This window comes from Falco punctatus (genome assembly GCF_963210335.1).
Source record: "Falco punctatus genome assembly, chromosome: 2".
In the NCBI taxonomy this organism is placed as follows: Eukaryota; Metazoa; Chordata; class Aves; order Falconiformes; family Falconidae; genus Falco; species Falco punctatus.
In genome coordinates, this window is record NC_137581.1 from 94,275,237 (window position 1) to 94,292,870 (window position 17,634).

The 17,634-nt window shown below is 43.7% G+C and overlaps 1 protein-coding gene across 4 annotated transcripts in view; it reads left to right on the plus strand.

Annotated features, from left to right (window-relative positions):
* The window catches only part of GPM6B (glycoprotein M6B), a 112,065-nt gene that overhangs the window by 57,288 nt on the left and 37,143 nt on the right, over positions 1-17,634 (plus strand). Inside the window, exon 1 of one of the 4 annotated variants that reach the window (XM_080375712.1) lies at positions 4,459-4,478. The exons of 2 other annotated variants lie outside the window; for them this stretch is intronic. In XM_080375712.1, the coding sequence (XP_080231838.1) occupies positions 4,475-4,478 (4 nt within the window). In that variant the 5' untranslated portion in view covers positions 4,459-4,474. Of the gene's footprint in view, positions 1-4,458; positions 4,479-17,634 lie in introns of those variants that run through there. One more of the 4 variants, XM_080375708.1, reaches the window with a different exon arrangement.

Genomic DNA, 17,634 nt, shown 5'->3' on the forward strand with positions numbered 1-17,634 from the left:
AAATAAATGCCTTTTTTTGTTGTTGCTGTTGAATTCTCACTCCTTTCTGTAAAATATCTGCTTTGCTTTGCTGAAAACTCCCCACATTTCACATGGAAGGTCCTCTCCCCCACTAATTCCAGGCTGTGCCTGTAGGCCACGTCTTTCTCCTTACAAACTGGCAGTTTGCACCTCATTATCTTAAGAAATTCTCCGAATTTGCTGTGCTTTTCTGTGAATGGTGCTATATTGCAAACTTTCACATGGCGCTAGGAGGGATGAAGGAAGAGAGTGCAACTTAAAGTCCTCCTTCACATGTGGGTCAGTCGGGAAACCTCATTGAGGTTCTCATGTGCTTTGGTTACTTCTGAGTAGCAGCCCAGTCTGGGGCTGTATGTGCATTATGCTGTTTAGTGCTGCTGTGTGAGAAAAAGAAACAGTGAAACAAAATAGCAAACTTTTACCACCTTTTACCAAAAACTTATTTTGCATACCAACTTTTCTGAGGCTTCAGCCTTGATTAATCCTTCTTCTGATTATTCACTTGAAAACAAGTAAACTTCAACAATTCACCACGTCCACTTTGGTATATAGAGGGATGAGGTTTGTCTACGTATGGTATGATTACTTCCATAGGCTTTCCTTGAGTTTGGTGACTAGCTGTGTGAGCCTGGCAGCATGAGTGAATTGGTGGCATCATAATGCCTTGCTGGGCTGTGATGGAGAGTATCTTAGGTGTCACATGCTGGAGGGAGAGAGGGGAGCGCCCGTCTTCTGCTTGTAGTGAGATCTAGAGAAAATGGGAAGAAACCCACTAGCGAGTTCAAGTGTGTTTACGCTTCTATACCTGCATTTTTAAAAAAGAAAAATTTTTCCAGTCACAGGCAAAGGAATTAACTCTTCCTCATCAGATGAGGCAGTTCACAAAGAGAGGAAGTTTCTACAACACACAGGCATTCCTGCCAGAGGACAGATTTTTGTGTCGGATACATGAACAGGCTGAAATTATATCTAATTAATGACTGTATAAGCTGGCCTTGTGCTAGAAGGCCATATGTTCACTTGTATAGACACGGTGAGGACAGGCAAACAGCATCTGCAGTGATTACAGGATCTGCCTCAGAGCTGCTTACTCACCACAAAGCACTTGATGAAGAAGGCAGTGTTGGTGCCAGCCACCTGAAGTAGCACCAACACTCACTGATACGTGAACAGATATAGCAATGTGTGAATATACATGGCCCATTACTGCCCACAGCATTTTGTCACTATGAGAGGGGGTCCTCAGCCTGTTGACAGGTTGGAGGCATCTCATCTGTAAAAGGGCTGGATTGCTGTATGAGTGCTTGGATACTCAGAGCAGCCTGTGTATGCAGCACTAGCGTGGCAGACAGTGTACAAGCAGGGTTTTCTCTTTAAAGAGAGAAAGGAAGCGGGTGTGAGTGAAAAGGACCTCACCTATGTGGAGTTACAGCTTGGAGCTTTTCTCCAGCCCATGTTAGCAAAGTGTCTTTCATCATCAGGTCCACAAACCCTGAAGATGTGTGCCCAGAGCTAGCAGGAATGTGTATGTGTGTGTACCTCTTTTAAGGAGGGAAGGGAAGGTGTGTTTTAAAGGTGGGCAAAGAGTAGCTCAGTATGAAATCCCTTCTGGAAATCTGTCTCAGCCTTTGAGAAAGTACTGAGAGTGCTTTTCGGTTGTTTTTGTTTTCTGCTTGAGGACTTTGGTATCAACAGTAGTTCAGGGAGCAGCTGGGAGACTTTGGGAAGGACCAAAACAAAGAAAATAGTTTTGCTGTGATCCATTTCAGAAAAATGAATTGTGATGATTTACGCATGGTTTCAGTGGAGAGATGAGGCCTTGGATTGCTTAGGCAGAGTCTGGAAAACTTTTTTTGAGTTAGAGGGAAGAAGGCATGTCTCCATCCTTGAGGTGTTTCGTATTTGTCCTCTGGAATGAAGGATAGGTCAAATGGGCTAATTTCGGAAAACTACAAGTCCCGGTGTTTTTGCTCCCCTGGCATTTTTGCTATTTCACATAGTTCCGTCTTTCTAATACCATTTTTGCTCTGACTCTTATTCTGCTACAGTCAAAATTCTGGGTGGATGGCTTCCAGCACTCTTCTACACATGAGGAAGAAAAGTTAGCCAAGGAAGGAGGCAGAGAAGGGGCATTGTTCAGCTTTGTGGTCACGTGTATCCTCACTGTCTCCAAACAGGAACACTTAAATCGTTGAAAAGTGGGGATTTACATTAAAAGATGGGAAAGTTTGTAGTAACTTGCAGTGATCTGGAACCACTTTTACATCCACCTGAACTCCATCAATGGGCAAGTGGGATTTTCTGATCAATTGCAGAAGAAATTGGAGAGGTTTTGGTTGTCTCAGTATCTCTGTGCGTTTAGCCCTTAATTATCCTTTTGTGTCATTCTGCTGAAGCGCGTTAATCACTCCAGAGTACTTTAGCTTCTTTCAATATATTGAATTCCACTCGGATGCTTTTAAAAGTGTTTGCACAGCATATGCCTTTCTTAGGAGTATGGGAAATAGCCACAGTCTGAAACAAAAGTGCAGTGTTCCAAACTTTACATCCATATTGTTATCCCATAAATTAGTACGTTCAGTGCTGTTACGTAAGTTTATCTCATGTCAGAATAATAAAAGCTGAGTATGCTAAAAGGCTGATAAGCCTGCCCTGAAGAATTAGGCAGTTCAGATACTTCTGCCTTAAAATAACACCTGTTGTTTTACCAACTGGTGCTGGTAGGATAGTATGTCTTGAAAACTGGTATGAAGTGTATAAAAAAGAAAAAGAAAAAAAAAGGGGGGGGGGGAGTAGGGTTGTTTTGTTCAGGCAGTTCAGGTCTGAGTCTCGGCAGCCTTGAATTTAGTATTGTCACTGAGACACTCTTATACAAAAAAGACTACAAGAAAGCACAGCTGTTCTGTAGTTCTGGATATTAAAAATGGACAAAGTGACTTTTCTGTAATACTGCCACAGCCTCAAGAACCGAATGCAAAAACCCAAGTATTCTTTCTGTTGGCAGGTGGGAAGGTCAATCTCTTAAAATGCAAAATAAGAAATAATAAAATAGATGGTTGTGGAGATTATGAGTGTAGCCTGCAACAAAGGCGAAGGGACAAGCACCCCACAGCTGCCAGCAAAAATCACTTCTTGGCAGTGTGTGTGCATAAACTAACAGCACACTTCCAGCAGCCCTTAAATAAATGGCAGCGGGGAGAGGGGAAGTTCATCCCTGATACCACAGTTCTGCACAATGATCCCCTTTCTGGGTACCGGGGTCACAGCTGCTGTCTGGAGATTATGTACAGAAGCACTCTTCTTCTTGGGGGGAGTGAGGTTTCCTGGAGGATTAAGTACGGGCTGAAAGCAGGAGGGGGGTTATTCAGGAGGGAGACAAAGAAAGCGAGCCCACGGTTTGACAGGCAACAGGGGAGGAAGACCATGAGTGAGAAAGCAACTGCCGGTAGTTGCTGCTTGGATGGGAAGTCTCCAGTTTGGGTATCTGAAGTAGTCTAGTGGTGGGGTGAAACCCGCTGTGGGTTTGGCATGTCCTGTCCTCCTGCAGGACTTGAAGTGCTGCTTTCCTACTCGTGTGGGAGGTGGATGCAGTCTAACAGAGCTCTGCCACCTCCTGCATCTGAACTGAAGTAATTTCTTTGCTCACCATCTCAAGTACTCTTTAGTCATTCAGAAATAGTGATCAATGTGGTGATCTGAATTCCCATGTACACTCCCCGTCTGCTCAGAAAGCGATGCTTTTTGCGTTTTCCTCTGTCACCGTACCTTCTGAGCCTGCTGCTTACCCTGCTTCCCTCTTCCTTCTCAGCTTCATTTCTTTTTTTCCCCTCTCTCTTCTCTCTCTTACCCTGCTGTTTCACCTCATGGGTGCACACATTTCCAGGAAAGTACCCAGAAACATACTTCTACCCACGTATCATGTGCCAGCACCTCTTGTTTTGTGTAGGAAGGTCTTCTATATTTGAAACCAGGGCCATCTGCCTCGTTCCTAAAGAAACCCCACAGGTTTCTTGCAGTTTCCCGCAAGGGCAATGGCCACAGTTCTTCTGTATAACTTCAAAAGGAAAATGCAACCTAACCTGTAATAGTATTTGAAACTTCTCTCCTATTTATCAATTACTTCTAAAGTTGAGTCTCATTTCACTTACTGGATCAAATTTCCCACAGATCCCATATGCTGGCTACTTCTTTTTAGTGGCTGCAGAATCCACTAGTGCTTTTTATGATCTGAAACAAATGAGTACTGCACATAATGTAGGAAAGGGGAGGTGGAGGCAGAGGAGGCTGACAATGCATGCATTCAGACGATGTGAAAATGCAAGTGGGAAAAATATGACTGTGTCAGTAGAGCTTGTCAGAGGGGGGGTTAGGCATATCATATATTAGCAGATCATAGCTATTTTGAAGTCAAAAGAATGAAACTTAAAAGGAGCGGAATTCCAGAAGGACACTAATGAGTAAGTATTGGGTACCAGTGTTTAATTGTAATGTCGTAGTTGCTAGTTATTGTTCCTGCTGCATTTCCTAACTGCAGTATGAGTTTTAACCATCTCACTATTAAAACTGCATTTCCTTTTGCATCTGATTCTGTAAAATCCTTTCTAAAAAGGAGCATTGTTGAATAAATTGGTAAGATAAAATACTGCTGGTGCAGGTGAAAATAGTTCATGCTTCTGATGTTGCACTTCAGCACAAACATAAATAGTAAATGATACGAAAGCTATTGAGAGGAGAAGCTTGCTAGAAGATAGATATGTAACCTGTGCTGCTCACTTCAGTCTCTGGTTGACAGCTTTCGTTAGAGCAAAATGCTGAAGAGCGCGCCCTTGCCAAGGAGGAACTGAAGCAACTTGGATGCTTTTTGAGTCGCAAGTCCTTAATGCAAAGAGTACTGATGAGGCCCACATCTGATGAATTGGATTAGAATCTAATTAGCATGAAGAATTTAGGAGACTCTTGCAAAGTTTCAAAAATAATACATTGAAGAAAGAAATAGCTTAGCTAAAAATTCAGAGGAGTATTACAGAAATGTTCCTTAGGGATAACTTGAAAGTAGCTTTCCTGCTCCTGAAAAATGTAGTACAGATGAATGGTAACCTATTTCATTTCTTAACGTTTTCTGTTCAGATAATTTGGTGTGTTTAAAGATATCTGTTGTATATAATTGACCCCTGTAGTTTAGAGTCCATCTGGAAATCTAGGTGCATACTGTGGAAGATCAATAAAGTGATTTTAGTGTTTGCAAAAGCAAATTTTCTGGCCTAGTTTATGCATTAAAGAAGGATAATACACCTGTCCTACATTTGTGAAGTATCTCAGCAAACACAAAAAGACAAGTCTATTTGGTTATGTACTTTGTTTTCCAACACTGTGTTGTAATAGCATGTTTCCAAGGAAAAACATACTTTCCCCTCTAATTTCATTCACTTACATGCACATCAGCTATTCTGTATAGCGAAGAAAGGCTACATGCAGGCTGAAATGTGGTCCACAGGAGAGGTGGAGGCAGAAACTCCTTCTAAAATGCTTACTGTAGAGAAATAGAGATTCTTTCCCCATATCGCTAAATTTAGGGTTTGCACCAGCATTGTGAAGCAAAAGCTTTTTGAAAAGAAAATGACAAGTTGTGTAGTAGAAATTACAAATATTTAAAGATGGAAATAGCTGGGTTTATGTCTTCCCTCTCTGTTGCAGTTCTGAATATCTATTTGCTCAGCTTTAGGTGTGAAATTTCTTTTTTCCGTGGGATTGCACAGGGCTTATTTGCACAGTGTATTCATAACAGTGCTTCAACTTGTAGGGGGTGGAAAGTGGGACCCTCTCTGTGTTGTTAGTATTTTGTGTCCTGGGTAAAAAAATCTCCAACAGTAGTTATCAGGATGGACCAACATGTCTAATACTACATCAGATCGTAGAATCATAGAATGATTTGGGTTGGAAAGGACCTTAAACACCATCTAGTTCCAACCCCTCTGCCATGGACAGGGACACCTTCCACTAGACCAGGCTGCTCAAAGCCCCATCCAGCCTGACCTTGAGCACTTCCAGGGATGGGGCATCTACAACTTCTCTGGGCAACCTTTTCCACTGCCTGACCACCCTCACAGTAAAGAATTTCTTCCTAATAACCGATCTAAATCGACCATCTTTTATTTTAAAGCCATTCCCCCTTGTCCTGTCACTACACGCCCTTGTCAAGATGATTAAAAATTGTGGGAGAACTGCATTTGACTTCTGTAGGGTATCTTATGTGTTTGATTGCTACTTTGTGGATTAATTGGGATTTATTTTGTATGAAGCTCTGAACCCTTTGTCTTTGAAATATTTAGAAGAGAGAGGAAATTTTGTCAACATCCATGGTGATTTTATATTGCAGGTATAGCACAGAGACAAAGGAAGGAGGAGTATGGCTTTTGGGGAGAGAAGGGTTTGTATGTTTTCAAGCATGCAGGCATTTAGATGTTTCTGGAGTTGTTGCACTTCAGAAGTACATCTCTATGAGGAAGCCTCTCTGTAGCAGGACACAGGATATTCATCCCCAGTTTGGGATCAGCTCATGCAGCGTGCCTGGGACCGTCGAGGATCTCTGTGGGAGACCTCAGTGCTGTGAATGATGGGCTCCATCCAGGCACCGTGTTCCAACTAGGATATGGAGCAGGATGAAATGTGGGGAAGCATTTCCTTCTCCTCTCACCCTGCTCTGTGCCTACTTGCATTGCTGTCCTGATCTTGGCCATGGTGTGCCCGGCAGCCCAGGTCCAATATTTGGTATTCCCAGCTCTCCCCAACCTTGACTTGAAAGGAGTCTCCTACTTTGCAGGACCCTGTTCCTCTGTCCCAGGGCAGCCTTGAGAGCCCAGGATGCTTTTTTTCTTTAACATCTGTGTGTATGTCTAAATTAGTGCTGGGGCTCTTGCATTTAGAGCAGAAGTGTTAGACTAGCAAGTTTCTACCGTATTCTGAGAAGACCAAAAGTCTCTGCCTTGATACCTTCAGCCAGATTCCCCAAGTCATGGCACTGTTTAGAAAGTAGTAAAAATAGTAATGATCCAGGAAGCTGATTTTGCTAGACTGAGTTAAAAGTACAGGAAAGGAGACACGAGGGACTTGTCCCACTTCATAGTAAATCAATTTCTGCTTGAGTGCCAGTAGTTTGGGGGTTTGTTTTTTCAATTAATACAGAAGGCCAGAAACTACTTCTGCCTGTGGGAGCAGGCATAGTATGTCCTGAACAATTTGTGTGGCTTTCTCTTCTTACTGAAAGCTGAAGCATGAAGATACTTCTATGTTGTTCACTTGCACAGAAGAAAATAACAGTAGGTGGGATACTGGAAAGGTTAACAGCACTTACTCAGTGTGGAGGTGAGAAGGTAGTTTTGTTTCAGCAAGATAGTGACTCATCATGCCGAAAGGAATGTAATGAGGATTGTTTATTTTAGCTTAGATATTGTACGTACCTGCTGAGGTCTAAGAAAAAGCAAGTGAACCTTTGGTGGGAATGCTGTCAGGGTCAGTACCCTCTAGTGATCTGAGTTGTTAGAGCCCGACATCACTTGAGTATACAGAGCGGTCTTTCTGGGGCTTTTTGAAAGGAAGAGTGGTGCCATTGTTGGTAGGGTGCTGCCCTGTGCCAGAACACCACAGCGGATGGCAGCATGTGCTCTGTATTCATCGTTGGTCTGAATCCTGTGAATCTGAAGAAAAACTTGAATTTGAGATTATTTCCTGGATTGGTAAAGTGCTGTGGTCACATCCCTTCTGGGGCGTTGGCAACATGAAAGGCGCTGCTTTACCCTGCTCTGACTTCATTCACTTCCTTTCTTCACGCCCCAGCCATCCTGAAGAGAAATTCCGCAGGTGAGATGTAGTATCTCCTAATCAGTGGAGGGCTTCTTTTCTTCGTCTAAATTTGAAGTTATGAGACTATCTTACCTGAAGTTTCTATTAATAGATCCCATCCCCAAGAAGCCTAAAATCTCATTGCTGAGTTTACTGGGTGTTTTTAGTGGACATCAAAGCCTCTCTATCACTCCCCCTCCTAAGTTAGATAGGGGAGAGAAGATACAATTAAAAGCTCGGGGGTTGAGATAAGGACAGGAAGATCACTCAGCAGTTACTGTCACAGGCAAAACAGACTCGACTTGGGGGAAAAAGATAATTTATTACCAGTCACATCACAGTAGGATAATGAGAAATAAACCCAAATCTTAGCAACACCTGCTCCCCACCCCCGGCCCATCCCTTACTTGTTTCCGGGCTTAATTTTACATCTGAATTTGCTACCTCCTCCTGCCCAGCTGTGCAAGGGAACGGGGAATGGTCAGTTCATCACGTGCTGTCTCTGTCACTCCCTCCTCCTCAGGGGAGGGCTGCTTACACTGCCCCTGCTCTGGCCTGGGGTCCCTCCCATGGGAGACAGTCCTCCACAAACTGCTCCAACGTGAGTCGTTCCCACGGGCTGCAGTTCTTCATGAACTGCTCCAGTGTGTGTCCCTTCCATGGGGTGCAGCCCCTCAGGAGCAGGCTGCTCCAGCGTGGGTCCCCCATGGGGTCACAAGTCCTGCCAGCAAACCTGCCCCAGCATGGGCTCCTCTCTCCATGGGGCCACAGGTCCTGCCAGGAGCCTGCTCCAGTGCGGGCTGCCCATGGGGTGACTGCCTCCTTTGGGCATTCCCCTGCTCCAGCGTGGAGTCCTCCATGGGCTGTGGGTGGCTATCTGCTCCACCATGGACCTCCATGAGCTGAGGGGCACAGCCTGACTCACTATGGTATACCACGGGCTGCAGGGGAATCTCTGCTCCAGTGCCTGGAGCCCCTCCTGCCGCCTTCTGCACTGGCCTGGGTGTCTGCAGGATTGTTGCTCTCACATAGACTAACTCTCCTCTCTGGCTGGAGTTGCTGTCGTGTGCAGTTTTTCCCCTCGTTAAATACACGATCTCAGAGGCGCTACCACTGTTGCTGATGGGCTCGGCCTTGGTCAGTGGCAGGTCTGTCATGGAGCCAGCTGGCATTGGATCTGTTGGATGTGGGGGAAGGTTCTAGCAGCTTTTGACAGAAGCCACCCCTGTAGCCCACCCTGATACCAAAACTTTGCCACACAAACCCAATACATTACCTTTTTGTGACTTAGAACTGCAGCGGTTCAAGTACATCGATTTGTAGTTTGAGCTGACATCTGTTTTATTTCACTTTCTGTGCTGAGCTGTCATGGCAGTTGATTGAACAATGCTTTCAAAGGACTCATCTCAGAAAGAATGCTTACAAAGTGAAGTTCTGCTCGTCCTAGTATGAGTGAGAAAACCGATCTCCATTTTGGTCTTTAATTCCTCAGTCTCCTGCCTAGACTGCTTTATTACTGTCATCCGTCTGTTAATGACCGAATGAAGGCCTCTGAAATGACGTCCTTCCTCCTTCAGCTTTGACATGAGACCTTTCTGTGGTAACATGTGGAGGTCTCGTCCACTATTTTGGTACCAAGTTGTGAAGTGCCTCAGAGCATGGGAAAATGCGTGTCCAGCCTTTAAAGGCAGTTTACAGGTGGTGGTAGAGAAATACTGCCAGATACCGCATAGTACTCTCCAGCCAGATTTCATAAGCTCGCGTGGTCAGAAAGTCACCATCCAGTCACGTGTGGTCCCAAGTACAGCAAAGACATTGTTAAAGTGAATGTGTGGCCATTGGAGACTACGGAAAAGTTTTCCTGGGGGGAGTGTTGGCTTGCTACTGGCAGAGCTGTTGCATCAGAGGAGAGTGTGAGTCATTAGCAGATGAACCCTTGGGCTGTAGGGGCTTGATGCTGCAAAGGGCATTTTGGTGAGAAGGATCTGAGAACATCTGCCACAGAGAGGAATGTGTCTATGGTTAGACCTCAGTCACTGCTGTGCAATTGCCATATGGACACCATACCACAGTGTTACCAGGAGCTCTTCAGTTCTGGTGGAAATCAGTAAGCAGAATGCCTCTCCTGCCAGGATACCACTGGGCTGGCACTGTACGGGAGGGAGCATGGTGCTGCGTGGGCTGCTTGGCACGTGGCAGGGTAAAACTGAGGGCAAAGTGCTCATGCACAGCAGAGGCTGTTAGAGTATGTTGAGCATTGCTGCTAAAAAAATCAAGGAGTGGAGATGGATCCTGCTCCTCAGGAAAGTGTTCTGAAACAGAACAGAAGAGTCTGAACAAAGCAGACATTTATCCTACAAGACTCCTTTGGCAGGCTGCATCCCAGGCTTTTTTTCTGAGCAGTTTTTATATCCACCTTACTTGCAGGCAGCCTGCCTGGGATCTCATTGGCATTCTGCTTTTCTGCTGTAATCTTACATTGTTAAGGAGCGTGATTTTTGTTCTTAGCTGTGCCGCATATAGAAGATTACATAAATACCTTGGAAATCTTGGAAGGGGGAAGAAAAAGGAGGAAAAAAAACCCCACAAAACCAACAAAACCCTTCCACTGAGAAACATTTTGACCGTGTAATCTTATGTCTTCCTCTCAGAGAAAATTCTCTTTAACATAGGAGGAGTCAGACATGCCTCTTTACCAAGAAAGCCACAAACTGGCTTCCTAATGGTCCAGCTGTGCTAATGAGCAATTACAGACCAACACACTGAGCTGAGGTAGATTTGTTCTCCTATCAGTTGGTGCCCAAAGATGTTTTGATAGGGGAATGTTTTTTCCTTCTCTCTGTATTGAGCTTGTGTTATTTTCATCTTCTTCCTCCTGCCCTCCTCTTCCTGGTGAATAGCTTTCTAATTTGAAGCCATTTCAAAAAGGTTGTACTTCTGAGATTCACCTCTCAAGTTAAACCAGAGGATAATCCCGGGTGGGGGGGAGCTGGTTTGTTTCTCCTGGCAGCACAGTGGTTTTAGTTTCTCATTCAAAACTGGTATTTTCAGCAGTGTGCCCCTGGTACAGGGAGAAAATCAAGCTGTGGGTACAGGACCCTTTGTATTGGGTTACTGTGAATGTATTTGAGTTCCACAGTCCTTGATCACAGGGTCCACGCGAGTCCTGGGGACAGCCAGGCAAGGTCTCTGGGGTGGTGGACCCCAAGCCTGCAGTTCAGTGGAAACGCTGCATGGACACCATGTTGCTCTTTGCCACATCAAAAGAGCGGCCTTTTTTTTTCTTTTAAAGTCTGAAATATACTGAATAATATAATTTACTAAAAAGATTTTCTCAGTCGTGTTTCCCTCTTTTCAGAAAGAGTGAAAATTTGTTAAATATGCTTGCAGCTCAAGAGGGAGAAAGGGAGAATAAAACTTCAGACAGCGCTGCTAAAAACAGCCCGGGCTGCTTTTGTTTGGACTTTGAAAATGCAGCAGCTTAATGCCTCCATTGTACACAGGGGGAAATATGCTAATTCGAAGCACATTTCCCATCAGAAGCCCTTTCAGTCCTGTCATCATTGAGATATGAAGGATGATAAAAGCGGGGAGAAGGGGGAGGCCCGTATTATGGGAGTGTGGCTGCTGGTTATTGTGTGCGGGGAGCGGGGCTGAATAGGGCTGACGAGCCCGGTCACCCGTGAAGCCCCGTGGCCCTGGGGCCGCGTGGGTTCCCATGGGTGCTGGCTGCCCCTGGCCCCACCAGGACCCCCCACCACTGCCACCAGGGCAGGGGTTCTTGGGGCTGCTCCCCATGTCAGCCACCCCACTGCCAGCCAGGACAGGAGCGGAGGGGCTGCCGTCACCCACCCTGCAGCCCTATAACCCAGTATTTCTTTCTGGGTAACGCAGGCAGCTACTTTCAGTTCACTTTAAGCGCAGTGTATGCTGAAATAACTGATTGTTCCTGACAAGGCCACCATCGCTTTCTCTCCAAGTTGCTGATGTTTGCAGGGCAGTGGTGCGCACAGGCTGCACAGTGATGAGCACCCTCAGTTAAAGAGGCATCTTCAACGCAGGAAGTGGGTGCTGCTGCAGCTGGGGTGTTTTTTTTTTCACAGTTATGAAATGGGAAGGAATCTGTTAAATGTTACTGCTCATTTATATGATTATGTTTTAGGTTGAAATAAATACATTCATCACTGTTTGGTATGTATTAAAAAATTGTAAGTGCTACTCTTTAAATACTGCATGATATCTATAAAACCCTAGGATATGGGGTTTATCTGCTCTTTCTTAAAGTTGTGAAAAGATCTTTAAATGATAGATTTTGTCTCAGGAGTCTGACCGTGTTGGTCTGGAGCTGGGTAGATGCTCAGTTTGCCCGGGAGGACTACATTTTCTATTTTCTAACAGGTGCTAGTGTTGTTTTATTGTAGCAAATTTAGGATTAAATGAACTCGAGGCTCTGATAATGTTGCTATGATATTTTCTTGGAAACAGTTTGAAATGGCAGTGAGAATTTAGTTGTAGTTGTTTGTTTGGCTCTATAAACCTGCAGTGTACTAATGGCAAATTAAACTAAGAAAATGGGCCTTTGATTGCATTTGCAGCCTGGTAATGTTCTGTCTGCAATAGAAGTATGTGCTACACTCAAACAGGCAATTAGTTTGAATATTTCTGAGGACCATAGCTGGAATTAAGTGCTTAGAAATACTTCTAAAGCTGTGGTTGTTCTTCACTTTCTTTCCTGTACTAATAAACTTGTGAACAGGCAAATTGGGCTGGTTGATTTTGGCTGGGCATGAGAAGCTGTGATCTTTTTCTGCAACCTGTGGGCAAGCCTCTGCTCTGCAATGAGGGGAGTTCTGTCCTGTGTTGAGTAAGCAACATGCCTTCGGTCACCTCCAAGATGGTGAGTGCACACTTGACGTAGTACAGTTTTTTGATGCACAGACACATTTCCCCTACAGACCGAAGAAAGAAACTTAGCCAGAGGTTTAGATGTTGTTTCTACCTTGTGCTAGTCTCCATTGTTTTAATTTTTTCCCCCTCAATATATCTATCTCTTCTCCCTTTCCCTGGTTCCTTAGCTCCTTTATTTTCCTCTCCAAGTGGTACAGAACAGATGATGGTACTTCAGGAATCAGTAGTGGCGATAGATGCAGGAGATGTGTGTAGTACTACTAAGAGCAAAAATGCCTGGTGCCATTTTGAGTAACAAATGCAAGGGTCTCCAGAGCAAACACATAATAATAATAATACTTGGTGTCTGCACTTGGGAAGCTCTGAGCACAAGAGAGATGGTTGCAAATTGCTGAAACCCAGAGAGCAAAAATAAAATTTGATGGGAATGATATAAGGAACAGATGAAGAAAAGTAGATGCTAAATGAATTTCACTCTGACTTGTGACAAAGTTCAGAAGTTATATCTTTCAGCCATTTAAAACAATTGAATGTCATGTTTGGAAAGAGAGAACTGGGGATGTAACTAGGCATTGTCAGGGTGGGATTGCTCAAAAGAGAGTCTGGGTGGTTTTCAGGCATCGGGACTGAAATGGCCTCATTTCAGAGGCTGGGATCCTGCTCCTGAAGAAGCTGCTGGTTCTGCATGCATTGACTGCAGTGGGGCCCTGGCCGTTGCGCAAGCCCTGCTTTATGCCAAGCCTCAAAATCTGCCAGGCTGCAGAATGCCTCTTCCCGCAAAACAACTGAAAGGCTCTAGACTACAGACGCTGAAAATTTTAGGCAAGACGGTGTGTTGGAAATGTATACTGTAGGGAATAATCCTGCCCTGGCAAGGGATTTTACTTGACAGCCTATGTGGGAATCCAGGCTGAAAACTGCTACTTTGTCCTTAACTCACCCTATAGTGCTTTTGTCTCAGAGCTCGCTTTGTATGCAGGATCACCCACTGCCGAGGTTCAGCAAAAATTGAGGCGTGACATGATCCAGACGGAGCTCCAACCGTGCTCGTTGTTGGCAGGTTAAGTCATTCCCTGTTTATAAGGTAGAGGGTGTTTTTCGGTTGTGGGGTTTTTTTGGTTTTTGTTTTTTGGTTGTTTTTTTTTTTCAATTGTGCCGTACTCCCCGAGTGCATACTTAACTTTTTATGGGCACAAGTGAAAGACCTGTTAAACACTTCAGTGGCCGTTGTTTGTTGTCCACCGGCGGCATTCTCAAAAGCCTTGTAAAGCACAAAAAGAACTGCTACTTTATACACGACTGGGATCCCAATTGATGCAGCTAGAAAGAGGGGATTGGAAAAGCTAGGCCAGTCGAAGTTGCCTGGCACATATTTAGTTGATGAGTTAATTGGACACACTCAAAGTGGAACTTGTTAATGCCCTGCCGCTTTCCTAATGAGGATATCTGCTCTTGAGAAGAATACAGTGATTAATTGGGGACCCTTTCGTTAGTGTCTTAACTGAAGATTTTATGACTAGTGGCTTGTGTGTGAACAGAAACTATATTTGCAATTCAACAAGCAGTCCAGGGCTGCACGACAGAACCAGTCCAGGATCTTTCCCAAAATATAGTTTAATTACACTGGAAAGGGGATTTTCAGTATCAGGGAAACAGCTACAGAAATGGTGACTTACAAGGTGCTGAAACTTTAAATAATTAATTTCGGTACCTTGTACTAATCATTACTTTGACGCTTGCTTTTATGTCAACATTTTGACTGCCTCATTAGATGGGCTTTTCAAAATGTTGACACACAACTGCCCAGTAGTCCATGAGCGGGTCTTGTAGTGGTGTGTGGCTGAACCTAGCATTGATGGGGCCAGCTTTTCAACCTGGGATACTGAGGTGAGCAGATAATGGTGCATAAGAAATGGTGCTCTTGCTGTGTGGTTTAGCTGTGCCACAAACTCCAGTCTGATGCTGGGTACCTTGGTTCTTAGCCCTGAAATCTTGAGCTGAAGGAGGCTGTAGCACTGGGATGATGCTTAGTTGTTTGTTTGCTATCAAACTTAATAGCTGTTGTATGACTATATAAATTAGTTTGTATTCCTCATTGTGGTTCCAGTAGTGCTAAAAAGGTTTTCTGCTCAATAAAAAATGTGTATGTAATCATAGACATATGTTTTCTTCATGTGCATGTGTATACACACACACGTTTTCTGCATACACACACATCTGTATCTATGATTTATGCATGGAATCCCTCATTAAATTCAAGGGGAGTCTTCGTCCCTGTCTCTCCCCATGCCCTTCCAGTGTGGAGTGTGTTTTTTATGAGTGCCCCTAGTTTCTTTCTGGGGAGCTGTAGAGTTTTGTACTTCTTTATATTTCCCTGCTTTTTTCCACACTTTGTGAAAAGACTGGACCGAGGCCAAGACTGAAGAACAAAACGAGCACTGAATAGATGAGAGATTGTATGTGGGATGCTGAAGTCTATGTGGAGAGTGGGAGGGCAATTTTGAAAATCAGAACTGGATGTAAAGTTAACGCAGGATTGCCTGATTAAATCCGACTTTGTGGAGCAGAAGAATAAGTTTGTGTCAAGGTTGAACTCCGAAGTTTAGATTTATTTTTAGATAGAGAAAAAAATTCAACAGTTACCCTCCTAATACCAATCCTGTCTCAAACTCTCACATATTTGAGATTAAGCAGCTGTATTTGCAGGAGTGTAGTATAATGATACCTTTGCTGCCTTCTAAAACTCTGGCAGAAATAGCTCTTCTACAAGTACAAGAGGCACATAACTGCTAGCAAGTGCGACATAAATATCTAGGATGTTACTTCAGTATGGCCAGGTATTTAGGAACTCTTGTTATTCATCTGAGGCGGCAGTAGGCTTTGGCAACAGTATTGGAGAAGAGAGTTCATAGCAAAAGCTAAGTAGGTTGGATTGTCTTCCAGGTGCAGAATTAAGGGAATAAAGAGAAAAGACCTGAAGATACCATTTTGCTGCTGCACTGCAGCATTCTTGCTGCTACCAAATGCGTGACTCAAGGCAGAGGCATGACAGCTGAGAATCTCCTTTCTGTTGTGAAGGTGACAGAAAGTGCAAAAAAAAAAAAGGTGGTTATGTGTGCCAAAATCAAGAACCTAGCCCATAAAATGATGGAGGAGTGTTTGAAGCACTGTTGAAGGGCTTCATATATTAGTCATGTGAGTTTGTTGCCACTGCTGAACAGAAAATGTATATAAGATTGGGTAACTCAAAGCCTTGTTTTGCTGTCTAATTTTAAATTTAGAGCATTTGAAACTTGCCATACATTACACTTGTAAGAAACTATACATATTGCCATAAAATTGTTGAGCTGGAGTAGAAACTGAAGATGACCATCAGAGCTGGCACTCTGAACATTGCTTGCTGAATAAAAGCTGCTTCTGGGGATGATGCTAGGACATCTTTGCTTTTGTTTCCTATATTTCCATGCTATTTCAGCTGTATTACAGATGGCCTCTAGTTTGTCAGCGTATTTCTTTATGGTTTGCCAAGAGCATGGTGCTACTCTAGGCAGCCTCATAGAGGAGAGGGTTGCGGGAGGTGAGGTTGCTTCCAGCTCAGTTTCAAATGTAGCCTATTTTGTTTTCCTTCTTACTGCTTTTCCTCAAAAGTCTGGCACGGTTCGTATACCCATGTGCTCTGTCACAGTTCTGAATTATTTTCCCCAGGTCTGGGTTTTAAATACAAGTTTCTTATACCCAGGAAAACCTTGCTAAAGCCATTAGTTAGGACAGAAGTAATATCTAGAATTCTTTTTTACTACTTACATGCTGTTGACTCCCTTTTATAAGCAGAAATGGACCTCCCAGCTGCATGATCAACTTTTGCTTTCATTTTGACTGATTATAGCTCTTAAGCCTTTTTTCTTTGGTAGCTTTCATGTCTCTGCCATCATCTTTGAGACTGGGACTTGATGCGACTTAGCTACTGGAAAAGCCATACAGAACCATCTATTCACTCTTTAAGGGATTTTTTTTCCCCCTGTATGTTCCAAATAAAGGTTAGCCGTCCATGTATGTTCTGGATTTAGGCTGTTTATTGCCTTTGATTCTCACCAGTGGCTCTGACTGCAGTGGACTAAAGCCGTGGTCCAGCTGGAAGCTAACAGGCCAGCCAGAGAAATCTACGAAACCCAACAACTGAATGATACCTACTTTGCCTGCCTACTTGCTGCCAGGCACTTAGCTTGGCAGTGGTTATTGCTGCCTTCATGTGACTTTAATAAGGGGGTCACAGGACTGGCGCCTTCACACTGTTAAGTTCTGCTCACCCTCCTGGACTTGCCTGCATCAGTTAACTCGGTGATTTTCTTTGGTTGCAAAGATAACCACTATCCATGCTTAAGCTTTTAGTTTTGCCCTTTCTACAGAAATCCGAGATCGGGATCCCTAAGTGCAGTACAGGCTCATCTTTTTTTAGTAATCTATATTTTATACTGTGTTAAAAGTGCAGGGTTTTTCCATTGTTGTTTGTTCTTAAATTTGGATTTCATTTTCCTAATAATAACAGGCCCCAATTTTATTTTATTTTTTAAAGTACTTGCCAGGTGTATGGCTGCTGCATAACTAAAAGCCTGTTATCATGCTTTGATTTTACCCATATGGAAAATTTGTTTGCTTTTGCATAAGCATTCAGATCGGGTTTTGCACTCAAGTCTTAGGTAACTGGTCTAAAGCTAGTCTGAACATAAGCAATTATGTTGAGAGACACGCCGAGTGGCTGCATGTGTATTTGTTCTTTCTTTTGAATATTTTTGCAAATTTTAAAAAAAAAAAAAGTATTCTGCAAGTTGTCTTTAAAATTAGTTGTTTGGAATACATGTCAATCTT